Source organism: Cimex lectularius, unplaced genomic scaffold (genome assembly GCF_000648675.2).
Source record: "Cimex lectularius strain Harlan isolate CLEC.00 unplaced genomic scaffold, Clec_2.1 scaffold16, whole genome shotgun sequence".
Taxonomy (NCBI): Eukaryota; Metazoa; Arthropoda; class Insecta; order Hemiptera; family Cimicidae; genus Cimex; species Cimex lectularius.
Genome location: NW_019392679.1, coordinates 67,560 through 93,015, shown reverse-complemented (window position 1 = coordinate 93,015; position 25,456 = coordinate 67,560). Strand labels below are relative to the sequence as shown.

General features: G+C 35.8%; 1 protein-coding gene and 1 long non-coding RNA gene across 5 annotated transcripts in view; one reads left to right on the top strand and one right to left on the bottom strand.

The window, feature by feature from the left end:
• The window catches only part of LOC106661305, an 84,077-nt gene that overhangs the window by 41,868 nt on the left and 16,753 nt on the right, over nucleotides 1–25,456 (top strand). The window contains exons 2-7 of one of the 3 annotated variants that reach the window (XR_002909981.1): nucleotides 12,909–13,302; nucleotides 13,365–13,915; nucleotides 14,027–14,065; nucleotides 20,737–20,847; nucleotides 23,569–23,727; nucleotides 23,788–23,880. This is a non-coding gene — a long non-coding RNA (uncharacterized LOC106661305). Of the gene's footprint in view, nucleotides 1–12,908; nucleotides 13,916–14,026; nucleotides 14,066–20,736; nucleotides 20,848–23,568; nucleotides 23,728–23,787; nucleotides 24,049–25,456 lie in introns of those variants that run through there. The other 2 variants (XR_001339681.2, XR_002909982.1) reach the window with 2 other exon arrangements.
• Nucleotides 2,331–23,905, bottom strand: LOC106661302 (MFS-type transporter SLC18B1-like). 2 transcript variants are annotated; one of them, XM_014384592.2, is made up of 13 exons: nucleotides 23,822–23,905; nucleotides 12,426–12,548; nucleotides 10,157–10,252; nucleotides 10,025–10,098; nucleotides 9,807–9,954; nucleotides 9,666–9,734; nucleotides 9,255–9,369; nucleotides 9,081–9,196; nucleotides 8,817–9,007; nucleotides 8,654–8,749; nucleotides 6,742–6,910; nucleotides 6,505–6,677; nucleotides 2,331–2,469 (listed from the first exon to the last, which is right to left on the bottom strand). In XM_014384592.2, the coding sequence occupies exons 1-13, from the start codon at nucleotides 23,846–23,848 to the stop codon at nucleotides 2,373–2,375; spliced, it is 1,494 nt and encodes a 497-aa protein (XP_014240078.1). In that variant the 5' UTR covers nucleotides 23,849–23,905; the 3' UTR covers nucleotides 2,331–2,372. The 2 variants fall into 2 exon arrangements, with proteins under 2 accessions (XP_014240078.1, XP_014240079.1); XM_014384593.2 differs by lacking the exon at nucleotides 23,822–23,905 and adding an exon at nucleotides 15,080–15,185.

The following is a 25,456-nucleotide window of genomic DNA, read 5'->3' as shown; positions in this document are numbered from 1 at the left end:
TTACTGTCTCGATAATGAGATTTTTTTAAAAGGTTTTTCAGGTGCGTCTTCGGTACGGAAGAGCATGTTTATTTCATTGTATATTCTATTGATCTTCTTGGGTCCGTTTGTTCTCGCTGTTCGTTCCTTATACGTCCCGTAAGCAGTTGATTTTCACATGGATAACGGCTTTCCATAGACCAAAGTGCAAAAGAGGAAAACCCACAAACCAAGATCATAATAAAAGACACTGATGAACGTCGTTTTAAATTTTGCTGAGGTTTTTTGAAAAATTAAAATGTTAAATCTTGAATGATATAATTTCTGAACCTTCAGTATCATCATGAATTTAGAAGTGTGCCATTTTGAAATTACAATTTCTGAAAGAAAACATTTCCAACATTTTCTCAATTATTTGAGACCGAACCAGTCAAATGTCACAAGCCATTATGTCCCCTATTAAAAATAAATCAGCAACAAAGAAATCAATATTTTTTAAATAACAATGAGTATCGCTCTGAAAAATTTATTCAGGTTATTTACTCTTTCTTGTGCTGTCATGGAAATCATTTGTTGACACTTGTTGCACCAAACATAAACAGTGTGTCAGAGATTCACTGAAGATGGTGAAATACTGAAATGCATTTGACAGACCTACCCAATGAGAATAAGTAGGTCGAAATGATCAGGAATGACAAAATTTCAAGTCCATCCGAAAGACAATGTGGAGAATTCTCACAATCAAATAAGCCTGATTTAAATAATTAAAAAATATTTTAATAATAAATACCGAAGGATAAAATTATTGCACTACTTACTTTTATTAGTTTCAAATTATATATTATATGGTTGTATGGTTCTATGTACAATCCTTAGCTCAGTTAAGTTCAGTTTCAGAGGATATTGCAAGAGTTTCTGTTGCAAATGTATCAATATTATTTAATGGTCAAAGGAATTAAGAAAAGGAGAGGGAATGTAGTGGATATGGAAAGCATTATTGGAAGGTCATGGCAATGAGCTTTTGACTAAAAATTGATGTTACCGAGTGATTTATGTATAAAGCTCTGTATTAGAGAAAATGGTTTTAAGAGTTTGATGTATTGACCACTTTTCTTCTCATGAATATCGCACAGTATGTTCACTTTCTTATCAGCTACAGCTGTTGTTTCAGATCTTTCTGCATTTTCCAAATTACCCCTCTTTTAATTACTATGTTTATACTTTTAGCATATCAAAAAAAAATGTTCTATTGTATTTTGGATTATGTTTAACATTATTTCTTGATGCCACTTACCAATCATATTAGGTTAACCTGAAGGCTCTTGTTGACTGTACTGTGTTGTGTAAACACATCCATACCTGTTCAGAGATCATTTTTGAATCATTGAAATTGTGATTTAGGATGTTCACTTTCTTACGAGCTGCAGCTGATGCTACAGATCTTGCTGTATTTGCCAAACACCCCTCTTTTAATTAATATTTTTATACTTGTAATATATCCAAATCTAATTGTACTATTTCCATTTTTGATTAGGTTTAACATTATTTCTTGATGCCACTTACCACTAATGTTAGGCTAACCTGAAGGCTCTGGTTGACTGTACTGTGTTGTGTAAATGCATCCAGGCCTGTTCAAAGATCATTTTTGAATCATTGAAATTGTGATTTAGGATGATCACTTTTTTATCAGCTACAGTTGTTGCTACAGATCTTTCTGTATTTGCCAAATTACCCCTCATTTAATTGTTAGTTTTATACTTGAAACATATCCAAATGAAATTGTAATATTTACATTTTTGGTTAGGTTTAAAGTTATTTCTTGATGCCACTTACCAATAATATTAAGCTAACCTGAATGCTCGGGTTGCCTGTACTGTGTTGTGTAAACACATCCAGACCTGTTCAGAGATCATTTTTGAATAATAGAAATGTGATTTAGGATGAGCACTTTGTTATCAGCTACAGTTGTTGCTAAGATCTTTCAGGTATTAGCCAAATTACCCCTTATTTAATTATTATTTTTATACTTGTGATTTATCCAAATGAAATTGTAATATTTACATTTTTGATTAGGCTACCTTACCTATAATATTAGGCTAACCTGAAGGCTCTGGTTGCCTATACTTGTTGTGTAAACACACCCACACCTGTTCAGAGATCATTTTTCAGTTGCATTCTTTATAGCCTTCTTGATTTTAGAATGGACACTAGGTAATTTCAGCCTACAACCCATGCTGTTTTTAATCTAACATATAAACATTCGTTCCATGAGCCATTATTCATTATAAATTAAAATTATTTGATAATCAACAGTTATTCAGAGTTTTGATAGGGAAAATAAAATCACAACAAAATTTTAAAATGTATCTATATTTTTATGATACCAGGAACATTTAGACATTCAGTGACTCGTTTAAGGTTTTGGCCGTTTTCTCGAGGTCCTCTTGTGAAATTGTCAGCCTCGCTTGCTCCACCGGTTTGCCAGCTCCTCTGAAAAATAAGTTAAATGCGATTCAACTAAACATAAGCTGGCTTACACTGATGTAAACAATCCTGTAGATTTTCATTTTATTTTAATGTAATCAGTTTTTTGTGCACCCACTGTTGCTCCTTCAATTTTTGTCCTGTTCTCTTCACCCAAAAAGTATATAACATGTCAATAAATGTCAAAAGCTTGGCCATACTTCAAAGCTTATTTTACTTTTCGACCACATCCCTAATCCCAAAAGCTGCCCAAATACTTTTAATATGAAAGGAATTGAGTTTATATAGGAATCTATATAAAAGCAATAGTACCAAAAAACAACCTTTATTTTAAAGCCACTATGAAAACAATAAAACTGCAATACAACAGCAATAAATAATAAAATTGAATTTAAAGAATTATATTGGGGCAACGGTGGCTGCAACACACACCAGTTGCTCATCACTGTAAGGTAAGGGTCCCAGGTTCGAACCCGATACTTACAAATTGGCTTTTTATCAAAAGCATGGGCATCCCGAGGGTTCATATAACCTCGTAGTTGAAATACCCTCATTTAAAAAAATAATATTATGCTGCAAACATGTTTATTGATTTAATGAAGTAAATTACATGTTTTTTTATAATAGTTCCAAGTTTTAAATTTCTTATTATCATTTTTAGTGATTTTGAACCTAATATCACCAAGTAAATAAACATATTTGGTATTTACAGGATGTAATGAAACATGACTAAAAAGTTTACAGTACAAGGAAGGCTTTATTGTTTTAACGTCCATTTACTCATTGGAAACCACTTTAAAACACTTTTTTCATATTATTTTCAATTACAATTTCATAGGTTATGCCGAGTCTCAAATCCAGAACCAACAGCATTGCAAATTCGAGATGACCTAACCATTCTACAATCACACTCTGCACAAATTGGACGATAGTGTGCAATATGAACAAACAGTTCTAGCTTACATTATATGTTATATTAATTATTATGAATTTGTACTGAGTCTAAAAGGTTATGAACCAGTAAACCAATCAACCCTAATGACCCTTTTACATCTTTTGTCACTGGATTTGTTTATTTCAAACCACTGAAACAGGGTAAAACATATTCATAAACAGTCTGGCTAATGTAAATTGATATTACTATAATGTAAGCTTAAGCAATTAATAATGTAAAGGTTAACCTTTATGATCATGTGATAACAATTGTTAATTCATGAATTGTCTTGTAATTTGATGCCAATTTAAAAGAAGAAGAAAAAACGGTTCCTTTGTCAACCTTTTGAGGAATACATCTCCTTAATCAGGACTTTTAAACTATTATTAATCATTTGCAAGGTTAACAAATATCACAATCTACTTACAGAACTGAAGCTTTTTTTCAGTGTTCATTTCAAACAAAGTGAATTTCAGGGTTGATGGTGTAACAAGAACAACACACCATCCATTCTGTATCATCATATCAACTGGCAGTAATCACATATCAGTACATTTGATTACAATATTGCCTCTGATCACAGATAGGATAAGGATACTAGGAAGCGGGGTTTGTGCTCCCAGGCACTGCAGCCTTCTGGCTTATTGTTCCTTGAACCTTGAATATGGTTAGTTTTATTTAGTGATTGAGCAGAATGACAGAGTCTGGCATCTGGGAATTCTCTACAAACTAAAACAGTTTCTACCCAATTCTTATGGCTTAGTCGTGAAATCCTACCTAACCGAGAGTGAGGTGCAGCAATGAGTTCTTGTGAATAAAAAAGATTCAAGCCACTGGCATCCCACAAGGGCCTATTCTTGGTCCTATACTGCTGTGTTACCAATCCATTCCACCACCTTTTTAACCTAATGATACTGCAATATTATGTATGAACCCGCATCTATTCTAGCTATCACCAATATCCATGTACACTCCAAGCTCAACACAAAAAATGGTTGATGAAATTGAATGAGGACAAATGTACCCAAATCACTTTTATCTTAAAAAAAAAAATATAAAAAAAATATATATATATGCCAACAACTAAGGAATCACTGACATCTTCACAAGAACATCATATACTAGAAACAACAAGGAATACACATAATATACTAAAGTGACAAGATCTGAACAGAAGACTTGGACAAGTGATTAAGATTAGAAAAGGAGTCAGTCTCCTTACGACCCGTCTATTGTGCATTTCCATTGTTGTCAATAGCTAGTCATTAAACTTTAGGTTTTTTACCAGATTCCAAAGCTTTTTGAAGGACTCCTGTATGATTCCTTCAGGCTCAGGAGTAGGAAACTTAGCACCACAGGGGACATATTCCACTGTCTCTTCTTTGTCCTGGCAATCTGCACAGGCTTGTCTGCAGTGTCCAGTTAACAGTCCAAGTATTATTCTATCCTTACACTAGATTTACTAGTCTTGCTGGTAGTTTCTGCGATGGTCCTTTGATGTATAGTTTTGCATTCTTAGGGCTAAATTCCCATTGAATGAAGAATTATTTTTAATGAATAGTCACGTTTTTCAAGTTTGGTTGGTCACAAAAGAGTTCAGGCCAACAGGTGTCCTCATTGAACTTTCCATTGCCAATTTATCATTCTCTTTGTTGTTTCTCTGCCCTGTGTGCTCTAGTATAAGAGTAATTTGGTGTTTTTGCGAAATGTGAATGCCTTAGAAAATCTTAAAAGTGGTTACACTGGCAAACAAGTCCTCATAAGATCAGATATCCAATCAGCTATTAAAGCAATAGCATGTGCAAAAATCATGTCAAAATTACTCAGTGAATATATCCAAAATTTCTAAAACCAGAGGCAACATAACCACTTGAAATCATGAGTCACACAAAGGAATTTTGGGTAATGAAAAAGACACTGCCCAGAGGAGTATCTACAAGACCGTTATAGAGGCCCTGAACCTACACTGGTATAACAAAAACAAATACAGAATTCTCCATCACAGAATGGATAAAAAAAAGTCAAAAGGATAAGTGGATAAACTCTAGAAATGCCTGACACGGTAAGTTTATTAGGAATAAACTGGTCGTTGATATCTGAGAAAACATCTGCACAACATGGATGTATTCAATGATGTCTCCATTTGTAGGTTATGCAATTAGATGGAAGAAACAGCCACCCATCTTTGAATCTGAAGCAATCACTCAATTAAGTCATGACCTGAGATGAAAAGAAAACTCAGGGGAAGGAATTGTAGCAATGACACTCAATGACCAAGCATTTCTTAAGAGAAGGATAAAGTTGACAGACTGAACTAAGGAACTAATAAAGTATCATAAGCCAGAAGGCAGCAAGGCTTTGGGAACAAAAACCTCACTTCCTATCCTCCTTTGATCATCCCAGTTATTAGTTAGAAATGAAATTTTCATAAAATAATTTACTGTTCAAAATAATGTTTAATTGATATTTACTCACTATGTTAAATGTGTTTCTTGTACACATTGAATGAAACCATTCTTGCAGATTTTTATTTTTTGATTGAGTTCTAATTTATTTCCCATCTAATTATTTTCCAAGTATAGTTAGTAGAAACGCTTAGGATTTAGAGTGATCAGAATAGGAAAGCAAGCAATCACATAAATACATACTTTATTAAAAACATAATTAAAAAATAATTTTTGACAACTTATATTACATTACTAATGTACAAAAATGAAATATATACAGTCAGACTTTATAAATATTTCACTTATTATTTGTTTCTTTAAAGAAAAAACAATAACAACAAAGATTTGAAAAAATAACAAGTGAGACTAGAAACACCAAATGAATCGTAATTTTATTAATACTCCTGAGCATTTTGTGGCTTCTCGTCCTTGACCGTCATGAGGGTTTCCTCTGAATTATTTTTGTTCTCCCAGTTATAATAATAATAGTTTAAATATGTACATTAAATATGAACATTTCTTGGCAGACAATAAATATCACAGATAGAATGTCAAGCGCGCTTGTTCAAATTGTAATACATTATGAGTTATAAGAATGTGTTATTGACAAAATTGGTAAGCGGTTAGACGGAAGTCGGTAAGCTAGAAACAGCTCCGTACCTGTAGGTCTTGCAGTCAGAAGTGATTTTGGCTTCCCAAGTATCGGTCAGTTTCGGATTGAGATATTCTTCTTCCGACGAGCTCCCAGGGACGTGGGAAAGCAAGCGGACGCGTTTAGGTGGGACAATCTGCTTCTTCTTCTCCATAGATATGAAAATAGTTATGCCGATAAACTGAAATCAAAAGAAATCCAATATTAATGGCGAAGGTAATTAAGGAAGAATGTTTTATATTTACCAGTGCAAAATGGACAACCATGACAAAAATCGAGCCATATTGGAATCCGACAAGGTCGAAAAGATATCCGGAGATTGAAGGGCCGATGAAAGCTCCTAAGGCGAACGACGAAGACCACAATCCAGATATGATCCCGTATGTGGACAAATCATCAGGAAAGCCAGCAGCACTACAAATAAGTAATATTTAAAATTAACAAATATAAACCTTTGCAACACTTGGATGCTTCAGTATAAGCTTAAACAATTAATGAATTATTTGATATGAGGTCCCTCTAACTGATCTGTACATAGATTTGAATTGATGATACCCTTCCTATCGCTGGTATTACTTCATTAGGTTCTTCCTGTATCAAATGATGTCTACTCATTCTACCTTCGTACATAACCTCTACAATTCTGCCAAACTTACTTCCACCCTTGTGACATCTATCTCCCTAAACACAAATCTTTTGCGTATGGTTCTTCCTATGGGCTTCCCTTCCTCATTTATACGATGCCCCATTCCTTTGAATCTTTAAGTCCTGTTTCTTTGATTATTTCTTGTCCTTACAACTTGGAACGGAATATTTTCAGTTGTCCTTTTATTTAGTTTAATTTTGATAGTAGAGTATTTTCACTTTATATGTATAGTTTCTATAACTGGACATCTTTGAAACCCTTTCAGGCTGAATAAAACGTATTTACAGGATTTAGTAAATCAATTATCCAGGAAGACTTAGTCCCAAAATAAAGTTTGCCATCTTATAACTTAATCTGAGTATAACAATCAAAAGTGATCATCAGGAAAATTTCATCTGTTGATGCTTTCATGTTGATGTCTTCCATAAAATAAAAACTTGTTTCCTATTACTTTAGTGCTAATCAGCTGCAATAGTTTTCATGTTGTGTAAATAATAGTGCCAAATTGTAAGGGTTAAATACAGGCAAATTCCATACCTGGTGTTTAACATTTCAGCCCACTTTTGTTTCTTCTTGTGGAAACTTAAGGACTAGGATATGAAAACTTACCGCACCCTTCGTATTTATCCGGTCTCTCGCCTACATACTTCCACTTTTTGTAAGTATTTGATCACTTATTGACGATAAAATTTTTAGAGAATGCGGTGAAGCTAAAAACGCCTTTCAAGACTCTATTGTGAGTCAAAAGAAAATATTTTTATGCCAGCGATATAAAAGCGCTTATTACAAGTTGGCAAAGATGTATAGATTGCGATGAAAAACATTTCAAATAAATTTTATTTATTTTATAAAAACTAAGAATATTTCTGGCTGCCTTTTCAAAACCTGCATAATTTTTTCACAAGCCCAATAGCTGGACAGATTGTGCAATCAATTTTATAAATTACATTGGATTTGTAGCTGTTTGTGTTGGGAAAAAAAGGTGTATGTGCACTGCTTTGTGATGTTTGAAAGCTATTTTAATGCATTCTGAGGAGAGAAATTTACTCAATTTATGGGTCCGTGAGTGGTCGAATGGAATAATGTGATTGGGTTGATGATGTGTTGTGCACTGTTGATGATGCTGTTTTGTGTAGTGCTGGGTTATCATTGTTTATGATTCTGTTAATTATGTTTCTAGGGTAGTTGTTGTTTTGTTTGCATGTTTGAATATTTTTAGGTGAAACGATTCATGACTTAGTGATATGATTCTGTGTAATAATCCTTTAGCCGAGTTTATTATTGTGGTGTGATGTATAATTGAGGTAGCGATCTGTGTTCATTGGTTTTTGGTACCAATCTGTATTTAGTGGGTCATCTGTGGACAGGTCTGTCTGTCAGACTATAAGAGACGACTGAAATCGGGGGAATACTATTCACCCAACGGTCAAAACGGTACCATTCACATGAAACTTTTCTACAAAAGAAATATAACGACCAAATGTAATTCTCAACAACGGATTTTTGCTTACACGGCTGAACAGATGGAATCCATGAAGGTGGGTACCATTAGGGCGGACAAGGCCAATCCGTGTATTACCAAGCCGGTGATGCAAACAGCCAAGGTCCTGCGACAAAATCGGCACATTTTGATTAAAGTAAGTCCCAGAGGTCGGGAGGAAATGGAAAACTTACTTTGGTATGCCCACAAAGGGAAGCGGTCCGATCAGAACGTAGCTGAAGACTATGAAGATGGCGCCGAAGCTGAGGACCCTCTTCGGGTAGACCCAATGATCGCAAATCCTACCGACTATCGGGGCGAAGATTGCGTAAGTCCCGCCGCTGATGACGAACATGAGGCCGTTCGAGATGGGCGACAGTTCAAACTGAATAAAAAACAAAACACAATGGAGAATTTTTTTCTTAAAAATAATTTTTAATAAAAAGAGAAGTGCTTACAATTCTAATATGGGGCTCGAGTGTCGCTGCAATAAAGCCCATGCTTATTGCTGTACAGACTACGGTCAACGAATCTAATATCACGCCGGGTACTCGCAAAACGCCTTTCGTGCTTACTAAAAATAGCCATGAGTGAGGTTTTTTGTTTTATTTTGTGCAATTTTTCTAAATCACCTTGTCTGATATCGCTGACGTTATTTTCCACAGGGGGAAGAACGAGGAAAACGAAAATATTACCGAAGATCATTGCAATACCCATTACGATAAAGGGCAGTTTGTATCCTCCCCACTAAATAACAAATAAGAAAATTTTCCAATATATGGCGTAAATATATTATCGTCTGCCTATCCTCGCTGCTTTGGTATTTCGGTGGTTTTGAATGTCGAAGTGCTAAAATGTGCCTGGCAAAAAATAACAGCGAGACTAGACAGATCCCAGGATAAATGGAAACTATCACACCACAGACCAGTTGAGAAAATTTCACAATTTAACTTTTTACATAAACAAAAATTCTGTTTTCCTAGCCCTAAATATTTCATTAGGTATGCAGTAATTGTATACTAAAAGTAGGCGAAAATAATTACAGAGAAGAAAAGGCCACCGAGGGTAGGTCCGACGATATACCCGACGCCGTAGAACACTTCCAGAGAAGCCTGAAATAAACAGATAAATTTTTTAGTTACTAATTTTAAATTTAATTGAAAGTATTAAAATTAAAAAATTACAAAAGCTGTTGCGATACTATCGGGAAACACTGCGGCGGTTATGGAGAAGGCGGAGACGAGGGCTGCCGTGGAACCTAGCGATTCGGCCATCCGCAGGAAGAAAGACAAACCGATGAAGGCGTCGTGCGATTCGACCATGTCCAGCAAACTTGCCACAAAATCAAAATTTATCAGAAATACAAAAAAAATTGGTTTCCTTGGTCAAATTGAAAAATTACCCGAAGGAAATCGTGGAGGCTGCCGCCAAAAGCATGCCTGCGTTCAGAGTTGTCTTCACCCCAATGTAATTTATCTGAAAAAAAAACAACCAATTAATAAATATTAAAGTTCTGAGTTACTTTCGTTCTTACATATTTTCCGAGAAAGGGGCTGCTGAAGAACGCGATAAACTCAAAACTGCCGAAAACCAGACCATATTCAGTCGCTGTAGCATTTTTCTTTTCAGCCTGAGGATAAAAATGAGTTAATTTTCTATATACAAACATAGTGTGTTTAATAGTAAACAGTGCTAAGAAAAATATTCGGCCCGAAGTGTGTAAACGGCGAATGGTCGCAAGAATGACGAATTAAAGCAATTATTTGGCGAGCCGGATATAGTTGCCCAAATAGAGAAGGGAAGATGCCTTCGGCTTAGGTAGTTGGACGATATCGAGGAGGATCCTCGTTGGACGGGTTAACGGGATGGCGCCTCAAGACCGAAAACCGAAACGAATGGGAAAACTTATTGAGGAGGTCCAGGTCCTGCTCTAAGGACTGTCGTACCGAATAGTAAGTTCAATGCTAAAAGCTAAATAATTTATTATGGAAACCATACTTGGCAGGCAGAACTTTACAGGTCCATGTGGGAAATGAAAAGTCTGAAAAAGAAGTCTGCCTGCGGGTGTAACTCAGGGCTCAGTGCTAGGTCCAATCTTGTTTTCCATTTACACAAATGACATGCCCGTAAAAGAAAATATTATGTTGCCATTATTGCTGATGACACAGCTCCGTGTCTCATCGTCGAGAATAGACGCTATAGAAAATCGAATGACACTGAGTACAATACTAAAATATTTCCACAGGTGGAAAGTACAAATGAACATACACAAAACACAAGAAATTTTGTTCACCAACAGACGACCTACACTACATCACCAACTAATAATAGACAACCGAAACATAGAGTGGACAAACACAGTAAAATAATTGGGGGTAACTTTAGAGAGACAACTTACCTCCACGCCGCATATCAACAACATAGTAAATAAATGTAGAGGATTAATATTTCAACTATTTCCTCCATTAAATAGAAATTCAACCGTGAGTGTTGATGACAAACTGTTATTGTTCAAAGTACTAATAAGAATGTACCAATAAGCACTGGCTAATATGTGCGGCAGCAGCATGGAGCGTCAATAGTAAAACTAATTTTAAAAGGTTGCAAAAAGTGCAAAATAAATTCCGAAGGTTGGCCGTGGATGCTCCTAGGTATACACCCACAATTAAACTTCACAATGATACAAGTGTACTTTACATTAAGGATAATCCATTATGTGTGGTGTTTAATGACCGTTACTTAATGATTATTTGGAGGTCGTGAGATGCAGTCTGGTGTGACGTAGGTTTTAGAAAAACATTTTCTTTATCATGCCAACGTTTCGATCATTATTGAGATCATCTTCAGGCCTGGGACTTATAAACATTGTTTAAATTTTACAAAGAAAATTTTTTTTTTCACATCCGACATATATTTGTAAAATTTAAACAATGTTTATAAATCCTAGGCCCTGAAGATGATCTCAATAAAGATCGAAACGTTGGCACGATAAAGAAAATGTTTCTCTAAAACCTACGTCACACCAGACCGTATCTCACGACGTCCAAATAATCATAATCCGTTATGTTTAGTGGTCTAATTGACCAAATTATTTCTTTCAATTAATTATTCTTTTTATATAAGGTCTTGGCTGAGATGAAAAAGTTATTGTCACGAGCGGGATTCGAACCCACGACCTTCGGCTTCGAGCCGCTTGTTGTCCTATCGAAGTCACGATCGCTCAACTGGTTAGAGCAGCAGCTTTTCAGTCGAAGGTCGTGAGTTCGAATCCCGCTCGTGACTATAACTTTTTCATCTCAACTAAGACCTTACATAAAAAGAATAATTAATTAAGGATAATATAAAAGAAATGAGTACTAAATTTTCATTAAAAATGTAATGAGTGAGAATTTAGTAATAAGAAGAATAGGTCAATGCAGTGTTAATATTTATAAACAGAAAACAATTAAGAACGTATTAAGTACTTAAAACTAAGTGATACTCAGAGTTGGCTTTTGCACTCCAGTTTTCCCAACATTAAAATGTAAAACATTATATATTCTTTATTTATTTAAGTGGAGAGATAAAGTATTATTATTGGTACTCTTGTTTCTAACTTTTAAAAATGTGTATACATGTATATGGACAGTAAATAAATAATTTTGAATTAATATGGGAACGATAAAAACATAAAACAGCCATAAATAAAAAGTTAAGGATGAATCCGTTTCTTGTAAAATACATACTTTTTATGAATGATATTCTAAATTTTTTTTAATGTTTTAAATTTAACATAATTTTAAATAAACAATAACAAAAACAACCTCTTGCGGGTAAAACGGCGCCTGAAGAGAAATGCATATGGCACCGCAGAAATGAACACTGCCTATCGCGATGAGTGTCAACCATTGCTTTTTAGTTAGCTTCTCCTTCTTCTTCTCCTTCACCTGAAACAAAAAAAATGAATAATATAAATTTAAGTTGTACATTTTACAATAATTATTCATTAAAAAAAAACTGAGTGGCAAAAAAATTGGCTACCCTTAATATTTTTAATAATCTTTTACACAATCCTCCATTGATGATCTTACAACAATATTTGATCCGTTTTAAAAAGATTAGAGATTAAGATTAAAAATCAGATAAAAGCTCCTACTTGAATTTACAAGTGGATTTTGTAAATATGAATAGTCAATCTCGCTTTTTTTCGTTGGTTTTTCTCTAAAGTTTCTTTCTAACGTTCCTGTGGTTTATGTTTCTTCAGTTGTACCATTGAGTTTCAAATTAGTTTTAGTCTTGGTTTTCAGTGATACGGATTCGGCTAGAATCACAGGAATATTGGAAGACGGAAGAAGTGAAGCGTATGTGGCCAGGGTGCTTAACGTTCGTACAGCAACTGTCCGAAGGGTCTTCTATCGGTACCAAGATACTGGACGTTGCTCAACAAGGCATCGAATCGCCATCGTGTCACTTTTCAGAGAGACGATCGTTTTATTGTTTCGAATGTACTCTGTAATCGTCATTCAACCGGTGTTGAGAACAAGCAACGACTTCAACAAGTTAGAAATGTTAACGTTAGTTTACGAACTGTAAGGCGAAGACATTCAGCAACTGGGTTACGTGCGAGAAGGTCACTGGTCCAGAACTTCTGACAAGGCAGAGGACATCTCGGTTAAGTTATGCAAGAAATCACATCAATAGGTCTGAGCAAGATTGGACTAAAAGCTTGTTTTCGATCATGATGAGTCAAGATTTTGTTTAAGGTCTTCTGACGGCCGAGAGAGGGTTTGGAAAAGAACCAGAGAGATCCCCGCAACATTTTCACTCCGGAGAAGCTATCGAGGTGGTAGTGCTATGGTTGGCAAGCATTTCAATGGAAGATCGCACAAACTTTATCTTCATCGAAGGTTACCTAACAGCTGCGCGATACATTGAAGATGTGTTATAAGAAGTTCTTTATATGCCACTAATTGTCGACTGTTTTATTTTTATGCATGACAATTCAAGCCCCACGCAGCTAGGATCGTTGCTGACTACTTGAAAGGGGCTTGAATTCAATGTTTGGCCAGTATGTAGTCCCTACTTAAACCATATCAAACGCCTTTGGGACGAGATGTCAAAGAGGGTAAAAGTCGCCCAGTGATGCCAGAGAATTTGCAGGAATTAAGGATGGCGCTGTTGGATGAAAATATTCAACAGCACTACATTAAAAACCTCATAAAATTGATGTCATGCGACTGCAAGCCGTGATCTAAGCAAGAGGACCCGTAATGAGATGAATATTTTCTTCATCTTTTCCACAGGAATATTTTCGGTAAAATTGCTTTACTCAGTTTAATTTTTTATTGAGCTATATCTTATATTCTCCTTAAAAATATCCAGTAATCAACAAAAATTAACGATATAAAATTTATATCCGGCCTAGGACGCATGTCTTTCGACCAGCGAGCCTCACCACCTTCAGGTAAATTTCTGGCGTATATTTCAAAGTAAATAAAATCTTTTTTCAAGGCCTTTAGGGTGAACTAACTTTGAACCCTGTACATTATTTTTTACATATAATCTAGTTTTTATATATATCTAACTTTTTCAAACTACTGTTTTTAATTCAATTCGTTAATATCAATATTTGTTTGATAATTTTTTCTATTTTAACTGGGTATGATTTAATCTCTGTAATATAAAAGGATATACTATTTAGGACTAATGATAAATTCACTAGTTTTCGTGGTCCGCTCGACCAATTATTATCTTTCAATTAATTAAGGTTTTTAGTTGAGATACAAAAAAAGAAAAAATGGCAAAAAGGAGGGAAAATTCAAAAGGTGAGGTTGAGATGGGAAGTTAGTGTCCGAGTGGATCGAAGTCATGATAGCTGGTAGAGCAGCGGCGTATCTAGCCGAAGGTCATGGGTTCGAATCCCACTTATGACAGTGACTTTTTTATCTCAACTAAAAACCTTGATTAATTGAATGACTAAGATTAATTTGATTCTGATGATGGAAAAATAAATTCCTGTTCGCTTATAAGGGAAAAGAATGTTCTTTGCGTTATGACCTCAAGTAGATCTTTTGTACTCCTATTTTAAATTGGGGTTAATCTGTTCTCATTATTTAATTATTTAAATATTTTATGACACTTAGGACAAATTTTGTAAGCGTCAAGAACCAGTTGGCCATGGTTTAGACAAAATAATTTAACAATTGAGTAAATTAAAATTTTAGAAACCGTATGTATTGCCACATAATATTATTCATCTACAATTTTTCGTGAAATTAATATTTTTTATGCATAAATATTCTAAATAGAAACGTTAAATATTATGTGACCTTAGGATGGCATTTTTTAACATACACACTTGTACACTCACACACGCATACACAGACTCAGAAAATAAGTCCCCTAAAGCTGTACTGGATTTTCTAAAAATTAAATTTGTCAACATTAACAACTATTAAAAATGAAATATTTCATCTACCGATCGTTTCCATGCTTCCATGGCTGCTAGCTCCTCTCCGAGTAGTTAAGACCTTTTCGATCCGGGTCCCATTAACATACTGCAAGGATTTTCAGGGTTTCGACTATCCAACAACGTTTTTGTTTTTATAAAAACGGGAGGGGGGGTATAATCGAAAATTCCTTTTCCTTAAGAACAACAGACTTTTGTCCGTTATCACTTTTGCAATTTCCCTTATCGAAATCATGGAGAAATTAAGATTGAAAGGGCATGAGTGAGAGAGCGAGAGGGGAGATTTGATGATAGAAATATTTGTAAATAAAACCATATTTTCTTTGATTTAATTAGACAAAGTCCAATAATCTGGAATACAATATAAAAAATTTCACTTTTTGCAGGTCAAAATAAGGATGCCATGAAGCGGCGAGAGTTGTCTTTACTGATCACTGTTTCTCAGTCTATATTCGGTTAATTGGTTTTAGTATATAATTATACATTAATGAACATGGTACTTGTATTGAGGTTTCAACCTAATGGCAGCTCATGATTTCGCGGTGGCAAGGTCTTAGAAGTATGCATACATCAATAGGTTTACCTACAATAAGCAAAAGATCTATATTTACAAAACTACACCAGATTGCACGAGGCCAAGGGCGTTCTGGATCGCATACAGCTCGGCAGGGTACACACTGCAATGCGGGGTAGGAGCCAAGAAGACCCGTGAAATGAGGGGACAACGGGATGGTCCGAGCGTAATACGAGTTACTTAGCGGTGTAATCGTTTTGACCAGGGGTCGCCAGATCATATCGGACAAGTAAAGCCAGAAGAACCCGGCCTAGGTCGGCTGGTTTCCCGGTTCGAGTACCGTTCCTAGAGTCTTTCCTCGCCCAAAAGATTCGCCGAACGAATCGCAAGGGGTCCCGTCCGAGTAAGAAATCGGTTATAGACTTCCTTGTAAGGACATCTCAGGATCATGTTCACTAAAGGATGGCCCCTCTTGGCCAAGAACCTGGCCGTATAACTAAGAGTAAGCTGCTCTCTCCGATGTTCGGATGGTAGCACTCCCAGATGTGCTTTAACTCATCTAACTCTCAGCAAAGGCTGTCCCAGCTCCGGAGACCACACAAAGACATCAAAGAGCCTATCGGGCTTTGCGAGGCGTTTTGGTTATACAACCATAAAATAGACTCGAGCATAGCAGAACATTTTTAGTCTGTCTCTATCCGCACCCCACTGGAAGTGACCAACACATTTAAATAGGCCATGGATGTCCTGCAACGGACTTTCGATGAGTAACTGCGACTCAACTTTTCATCAAATATCAGGCCAAGGAACCGCGCGTTCTCACCTATCGCACCTCAGTGCTCTCGTAGCCGCAGTATTTTTCGCAGACTCCATCACGCCACCGTGAAGATATTATATTTATTTTACAATTAATTAAGATTTTTAGTTGAGATAAAAAAGTCAATGGCACGAACGGGATTCGAGCCATTGACCTTCGGCTAGATACGCCGCCGCTGCTCTACCACTTGAGCTATCGTGACCTCGATCCACTCGGACACTAACTTCCCATCTCAACCCCACCTTTCGAATTTTCCCTTCTTTTTGCCATTTTTCAATGTCGTGTAATCGGATTGGATTCTCGGCGACAAATCGGCCATTTGACAACTTCTAAAGATCTTGTCCACCGCGGCATATTGTTAAAAAAATTGTCTCTAATTTCGCTCAGTGAGAAAAGAGCAAACTAGAGTTATAACTTAATTCCAGGAAATCGACACATCTTGTTTATTACGGCTTTACTTCACAATAAAAGTAATTAATCTTTATGGAAATACACAACACTGGTCAAAAAATCAATTTTCTTTTGAATTTAATTTTGCGTGGCCCAAGTTAGCTTTTCATCCGAGTGTCATTCTTTGTACCGGAGCACAGTACGGACTTAAGTACTATTTGTTGTTTTGTGGGGCCCAGGAAAAAAACAAACTTTTTTCACTAGTCTCCAAACTTTAAAATCAAAACAACATCTAAAATACATAAGTACTTTACATTCGATATTTTAAACATTCGCTAGCTACATGATCACACGCAAAATTTGATTGCATTTTGATTATTAACGTGCGGAAGTTCAAAGGATGGATCGATTTTTGAGTGCAATTTTTTTTTGGTTTGAAAACCTATTACGAAATTGTTTGGATTCTCTCCAGAGAAAGGGCAAATAGAATATTATCGCGAGCCGAGGGTCAAACGGCGATACGCCAATCTCGACAAATTGGACTATCGAGCTTTGTGAGCAGAAGATGTACATATTTATTCAAGAATTGGGAGGAATTTTGCTTTAGGCCAAGGAGACAAATATTTACGCGCGTATGAACTTCCTTCGTGAGAGATTTATTCCAAGCGAGCGATTGTCGACTCATAGACTAATTTACAACTTGGTCCATCAAAAGACAAGTCCTACTAGATAAAAATACTTACTTATTTATTCCTGAATTAGGTTTAAGAGGATTCGCCTTAGGCCAAGGTAATAAATATTTGCAAGTTTATGAACTTTCTTCGTCATAGAATCTTTAATCCAATAATGTTACAATTCTTTACCGTGGCAAAGTGTACAACTTGATTCGCCGAGAGACGATAAAACGTTTGAAAAACGTCAATATAAATATAATGTAATAAACAACTAACTAAATTATGATTTAATTTATTAATAAAACTAAAATTTGCGAGCAAAACAATATATCTTTTGTGCAAGATAAGTGACTGTCTTAATAAGAAGACCAACTACATTAATCACATTGATAAGGAAATAGAATGAAGCACCTTGTCCAAGTCCGCAGATGAAAAAGAAACAAAAGTTCTTACTTTGTTGAAAAGTTTGGGACAACAGCCAGAGCAGTGACACTGCCAAAACTACGCGATGAAAAAATCATATTAACACTGTATAAAGCAAGATCTAGTTTTTCCTTGATAATCAGTTATGAATTTTTCTTAAAGATTTTGTTAAATGAAAGATAATTGTGCAAATGTTATTTTAATGAGTAGTAGCATAAAATGAAAAATAAAATCCTTTCCTTAAGGCATAGAATAAAAATAAAACCTTCTATTTGTATGAAATTTATCGATAAACATTTTATGCACACAAGCTCATTTATGGAAAGTACAACATACATATTTTGGTGATATTAGGTCGAAAAATATTGGATAGTGTCCGAGAAGACCTAGGAGCCGAGTAAACAATTTAAATAATTTCTTTCAATTAATTAATCTTTATGTAAGGTATTGGTTGAAATAAAAATTTAGTGTCACGAGCGGGATTCGAACCCACGACATTCGGCTAAATACGCCGCTGCTCTACCACTTGAGCTATCATGACTTCGATCCACTCGGACACCAACTTCCCACTTACACCTAATTTTCGAATTTTCCCTAATTTTGCCATTTTTCATGCCATGGCAAAAAAGGTAAAGGTGGGTTTAGATGGGAAGTTGCTGTTCGAGTGGATCGAAGTCACGTTAGCTGGAGTGTTAGAGGAGCGGCGTATTTAGCCCAAGGTCGTGGGTTCGAATCCCGCTCGTTATACTAACTTTTTCATTTCAACCAATACCTTACATAAATATTAATTAATTGAAAGAAGTTATTTGGTCAATCGGACCACGAAATATAATGAATTTAAAAAAATTTCTAAACATGTTTTTGTATCTTTGTTGTGCATGTATTTAAAGGTTATTACTTACTATATATCAGCCAATTTGTACTTTTGTACTTTACTATATACAATATTGTATTCAATGAGGTTACATGTAGATAAGTTGCACAAAACTCTTCGAGTAAAGTAGAACAAAAATTCACTACTTTCGTGGTCCGCTTGACCAATTAATACATGACAATTAATTAAGGTTTTTAGTTGAGATGAAAAAAAGTTAATAGCACGAGAGGGGTTGAGATGGGGAGTTGATGTCCGAGTGGATCGGGGTCACGATGGCTCAGGTGGTAGAGCAGCGGCGTATCTAACCGAAGGTCGTGGGTTCGTATCCCTCTCGTGCCATTATCTTTTTTTCATCTCAACTAAAAACCTTAATTAATTGTCATGTATTAATTGGTCAAGCGGATCACGAAAGTAGTGAATTAATGATTTAAAAATGAAGTACACTTCACTAAAGCTCTCCGTCGCCATTTCAATTGTCGTCGAGAATCCAAACCGATTACACGACATTTGAAAAATGGCAAAAGGAGGGAAAACTCATAAGGTGGGGTTGAGATGGGGAGTTGATGTCCGAGTGGATCGGGGTCACAATGGCTCAGGTGGTAAAGCAGCGGCGTATCTAGCCGAAGGTCGTAGGTTCGCATCCCTCTCGTGCCATTAACTTTTTTTCATCTCAACTAAAAACCATAATTAATTGTCATGTAGAACAAAAACTTGGCTTAAAAAAAGTTTGATTCATTTTAAATACCCTGGAAAACAAGGCTGTGTCAGGTTTGGAATGGTCGGTGACGGTACCAGTTAAGGTATGACAGTAGGGTTAGAATTAAAAACATGTTATGGTGGGTCAGGTAGGATTAGTGTTAGGGATGAGTTAGGTTACGTATTGAAGATTTAATGTTTTCCCACGAAGCAAAAGTTATGCGAGTGCGAAACATGAAAGTCTGAAATGTCCAACAGCGCCCAAGTTTCTTTGTTAAATTTTGACAATAATCAGAAAAAATGTAGCAATTTTGAACCAACTTTACTATCTACTAGAACCTTTATGGGGTTCAGGACTTCATTAACTATATGTTATGGCAAAAGGGTGATCTCGTCAGTGAATTAATACCGGAGATATAAGATGAAACATTGGAGGATCTTATGTTTAATTTATTCTTTTTTTGTTCACTTATTATCAAATAATCTTGTTAGCAAAAGATTGAAAAACGGGAAATTAAAATCAAGCTTTCCGAGGGTTCCATAAGCGAAATAACGCTGAAGTTGGATAGAATCCAGTAGCGTCATGAATTTTTGTGGTAAATCCCAGAAACCAGTCCAAAAACGCCTATTTTTTATGTAAAAATTAGATTTTGAGGGGTGAATAGGGTACTTAAAATCTTAAAATAAATACATAATCAGAATTGACTTTTTCCAAATAATATGGCTTAATTTACTAAAAGCGTCTTGTTGTTTTTTAAGTTTTTCATATATCTAAACTGATTTAATACGATCTTGTGTATTGTTTTTTTAATTCTAGATAAGAAAACCAACGGCAAACAATACTTCTCCCTTCAAAAGCCTGTAGAAACCATCAAAATTTAAACGAGTTCTTATTCTTGGGTGAATGTTTTTTTCTCGTGTTATAAAAATCGATCCTTGTTATTACTGGGTTTATACAATTCCGCAAACATCATAACTGATAAGGTCAGATAAAATAACCGTTTGGAAATATATGTTGTACATCGCAGGAGATACTTTATTTCTACATTTTATCATTATACTTTCATGATCTTTAGTTTGATAAATGTTTTCACAGAGAAACGTTTATTGTGAAATAATTCTTATAGATCGAATCTTGGAGAGAAAAATGTGTTGCTCTTTTTTGGCTGACAACGCCGAATTCTTATTGTCGGTTAACAAAAGATCCATAATTTATTTATATAGTTTTATTTATTTATCGAAAAAGGAGATTGTAATATTATTATACTCTATGTTTAGATTTCTCCGTGTTTTATCTCGAATGCGTGGCTGACTTCGACAATATTCTACCAGAAACTGGGGAAAAAAACTACTGTGCAACGATCAATAAGAAAACTCTGAAATTTCTAGGTAAATTTAAATTCATTTACGTTTTATGCAAAATAAATAACGTTGTCAAATTTCTGTGCTTTTTGTTTTCTTTTAAGCTAATGAGAATTCTTGAATGTCTAAAACGATTTATTGTTTTATTGAGCTTTTTATGTGGATGTATTCTGGCTGTGGAACATATAATGATGGATCATGGAATGTAATCTAAACGTCTCAAACACTAAATCCAACCTGAACTAACCTTAATCTTACCTAACCTAACTGCACTCCCTGTAACGATTTAATTTATGAAGCAAAAACGATCACGAAAAAAAATCGTGCATCCAATCTAAAAGCATGTCAATAGCAAAAGCTAATGATGAGGGTTAAGGTAGGTTTAATAGGTAGGTTAACAAATTCGGTTCATTCTCCATGATTCATTTTTCTGTTGTGCAGCTGAATAAAATGTGAGTGCGAATTTTGAATCCACACTGGATTTGGCAGAAATTATAAATATTAATTAAACGTAAATTATATATCAAGATAAATATTTGATATATATATAAATCTTGGAACAATGTATACCAATAAGGCAGGACAGAAGAAAAAATTACGAGAATATTAAACAAAAATAACAAATGTTAACGTGAGGTCTCTGCTTATTATAGAGGTGGGATTTAAAGAAGGAAAAGGAGGCAGCGTAACGAATAGAAAGGGGAAGGGAGTTCCAGAGTTTAGGGGCTCGGATCAGAAAGGATCTTTCGAAGGTATGGGTTGTATGTTGCGGAAGGATAAGATCGATTGGGCATGAGCGGGTCTTACGAGTGAGATGTGAGGAGTTGAATTGGAGGGATTGGATGATGTAAGGAGGACGACGAGTGTGGATGGACTGGAAAAGAAACCTAGGAAATATTGTGCACGGAAGGAGGGGAATAGCCAGGAAAGTTGGGAATACAACCCCGACACCCGGGATCTCCGTGAGGTGCCGTACACAAATCTTACGCAACAATTCATAATGCGCTTCAATCGCGCGTTCTACCTCTCCGAGAGACCACCGTCTGCCAAACAGCTATAATCGAAGAAGGGAAGTATAAGGGAAGATACAAGGAGTTTGCGGGTGGAGAAAGGTAAGAGAAGCCAGGACCGACGAAACAGGCTGAGAGAGGCAATGGAATGGCGGAAAATTTGGGAAATGTGAGAATGCCAGGAAAGGTTTTGGTCAATGACTACTCCTAGGTTTTTAACCGAAGAGCAGAAGGGGATGGGATGGCTATTTAGCATGAGAGGTGGGATGCTGGGGAGGGAATTGAGGAGTTGCCTGGACCCGATAATTATTTGGACGGATTGAGGACTAGGGAATTTTTATGGGTCCATTCGTTGATGGAGTTTAGGTCTTTTTGGACCTTGAGAGTGGCCGAGTGAAGATCGGTAGGGTGGAAGGATATGTATATTTGGGAGTCATCGGCATATAGGTGATAGTTACAGGACTGGATGGAGTCGGGCAGATCATTGATATAAATGGAAAAAAGGAGAGGAGAGATGCTAGAGCCTTGGGGCACCCCAGATTTTAGAGGGAGGAAGGAGGAGGTAAGGCCATTGGGAAGGGAGACAGCTTGGTGGCGATAGATGTTGTAGATAGATGTTATTAGAACGAATGTATTTATTAGCGTGAGCGGAGAGGCTCGTGCACAACTACTTCGATGAATACGAGTACTCTGGGGTAGTGTGAATGAAGTCTGATGTGTGTGTGAGTAGAACTTGTTATATACAGGGTATCCCAGTTCCTCCTGACGAAACTCAGGGAATCGATTCTACTCTTCGAGCAGAAAATGCTAAGGAGAAAATTAATCAAATTCCCTCCCCTTCAAATTTACCTTAGCTCACGTTTTCGAACATTCAATTGTTAATTTTCAACTCTACTGGAACGTTATTTAAAAACCTGGATATATCAACGTAAAGCATATTAGATGAAGAAGTTTTTGTAAAATTTGACAAGTTGTAGGTATTTTTTGTAACCTCAGAAGAACGTGCAATCATGACTAAAATTTTAAATTTTTTAATTTTGACATGTTCCAACTGATATTGGCTAACATTTTATGTCATTCGGATTATTGCAAAGAAGTATCTTACAGCAAATTTAGCGTTCTTTCAAATGGTGTAATTGGATTTGTTGTAGTCTCAACATTTTGAAAGTTGTAAGCGTTTTTATATGGTAAGGTAGTGAAAAGTTGAAAAAACCTAAATTGACGAATATCTTCAAAATAGAGAACTTTCCGAAAATTTTCTCCTGAGCATTTTTTGCTCCAAACGAAGAGTAGAATCGATACCCTGAGTTTCGTCGGAAGGAACTGGGACACCCTGTAAATTTTAACAAATCACTTCTAACAACATCGAGTACTCTGTGGCAGAGTTTGGACACTGTACTGAACTAAGTGTCATGTGTGTAAATATAATTTATTAGCGCGAGTGTATTAGCGGTAGTGTGAATGAATTGTGTAAATAAAATAAATAGTAATTAATTTTTTGTTCTTAACAGTTCTTCCCATATTCAAACAATATCGAACATTGTATGACTAATTAGAAGTAGCAACGATTTAAACTTATTTTCAGCTAAACGCCTTCAACTAATCTCATCTTTAATAGACTTGAAAATTAAGTTAAGAGCTTAAGATATATTTTTTCACTTGTATCAAATTTGAAACCGTTTATTTGTATAATTAATGTTCTAAAACAATGTATTGTAAGTATTAGTAGTTTTTTAAGTTTCAGGGGGCCAGTCACCCTATCTAATGTATACACTAGACATGGCCCAAGGTTCAGATGCCCGAAAATAGACCGATAGGGTGTCCGATTAACGAGAATGAATTGGCTATAAAATAAGAACGGCCAAATTCAAAATTTTCTGCACAAATTTGTACCTAGGTATGTTTAATGTTCGACCGACTAGGTTGAAACTTTTTTCACATAGATGCTATTTTCCAGGTGATTCCGGGTGAGGTAAATGAGAAGTCCTTACCTTCTTCTTCACTGTGTCCGGCTCCATTGTGGTACCCCTTTCGCGAATTAAACCTGCAGCATCTACCGGACGAAGTGCATGACCGGCGTTATGTAACGACTGAACACCTCTCGGACGGGTTCAGCTGGTTCGTGGTGGGGGACCAGGATTTCAGTGGGGACTTTTTACTTGTCAATGGACAGAAATTGAAAGAAGAGTCTTCATTCGTCATAAAAAAAAAATTCAAGGTGTAAATTTTGTTCAATGTGACACAATAATGCATAAACATTATTTTCACGTTCCAGCAATTCATATTTTAAAATTTAGACTATGCAAAACCTAAATTCTACGGTCTTGAAAGTAATTGATTTTTTACAAAATTATAACGAGTAAAAACTAGTCTAAAGATAGGTCACTTGGTTAGCTTTCTTGTGGTTTATCACACCTTTGGTAACGCAATACGAACATTTGCATAATATTTTTTTTAAGACACAAAGCAAATATATTCCCACCCAGATATCTTAAATAAATTCCTCCGAATGTATCATATGCAAAGAACAAATATTATTATATAGCAACTACATAACATACATAATCAGGATAATGACTGATAATAGTAAATTAAATGTTGACATTTATTATTTAGAATTTTGGTAGATCATTGGTTATCTTTATAAAAGATTTTATTGCTGCTAAATATTCCTGATTGATATTATTACCTTCTTAATTTGGAAATCAAAACCAGGTGACTACCAAATTGTGCGAATGTATTTATTTGCGTGAGTGGCTAAGTATACAGGACACTATCGATACGGGAATGTGCAGAATATTGAGTACCATCAGACCTGTCGAACCAATATTATTTACCTTTATGGGTTATAACGTATGTAAACAAACAACAGAAAAAGGTAGTGTCATAAAGGATGCACCTTCAAGATAGATCCAAATGCTCTGAGTGTTGGGATGGGTTCAAAAACAGACTTGTAGGTGAGGATCTGTTACCTAAGCCCTAGAGCAATGGTCAAGGAAGAAGGAAGACAACTACTGCAAAGTTGAAATTGAGCTGTACTAGATGGTGACAGTGATGAGGTTTTTGGAAGCGGGGTTTGTGCTCCTCAGGCACTACAGCCTTCTGGCTTATTGTACCTATAGTTAGCTAGTTCAGTGCAATTGACTCAATCCTTCTTCTCAGAAATATTAGGTCATTGACTGTTGCTGCTACAATTTCATTCTCTAGGTTTTTCTGTATGCTAGGTTATGTCTCCATTGAGCCGTTGCTTCACATTCTAAGATGATATGAGTGGCTGTTTCTTCTTCCTCTACATAATCTGCAAATGGGATCATCGTTATATATGCCAATGTTCTATAGATTTTTTCTCAGATGCCAGCGACTTGTTAGTATTATTATCATCACTCCTCTGAGTCTGGCCCTCTCCAGCTGTAGCAGTGAGTTTCCCCAGTCTTGGTGAGGGTTATTTTATCATCGGTTTACTGTGTCTAGCGCCTGCTAGAGTTTATCCACTTCTCCTTTGTGTCCTGGCACCTAAATATTATCAGGTGTTTCCTTAGGTTTCAAGGTTTTGGAAGCTGGGAAACTGAAAAAATCTCTCAGTTTATAAGGTTCTAAAAGTTATAGAAGATTGCTAGTCAGTAGTT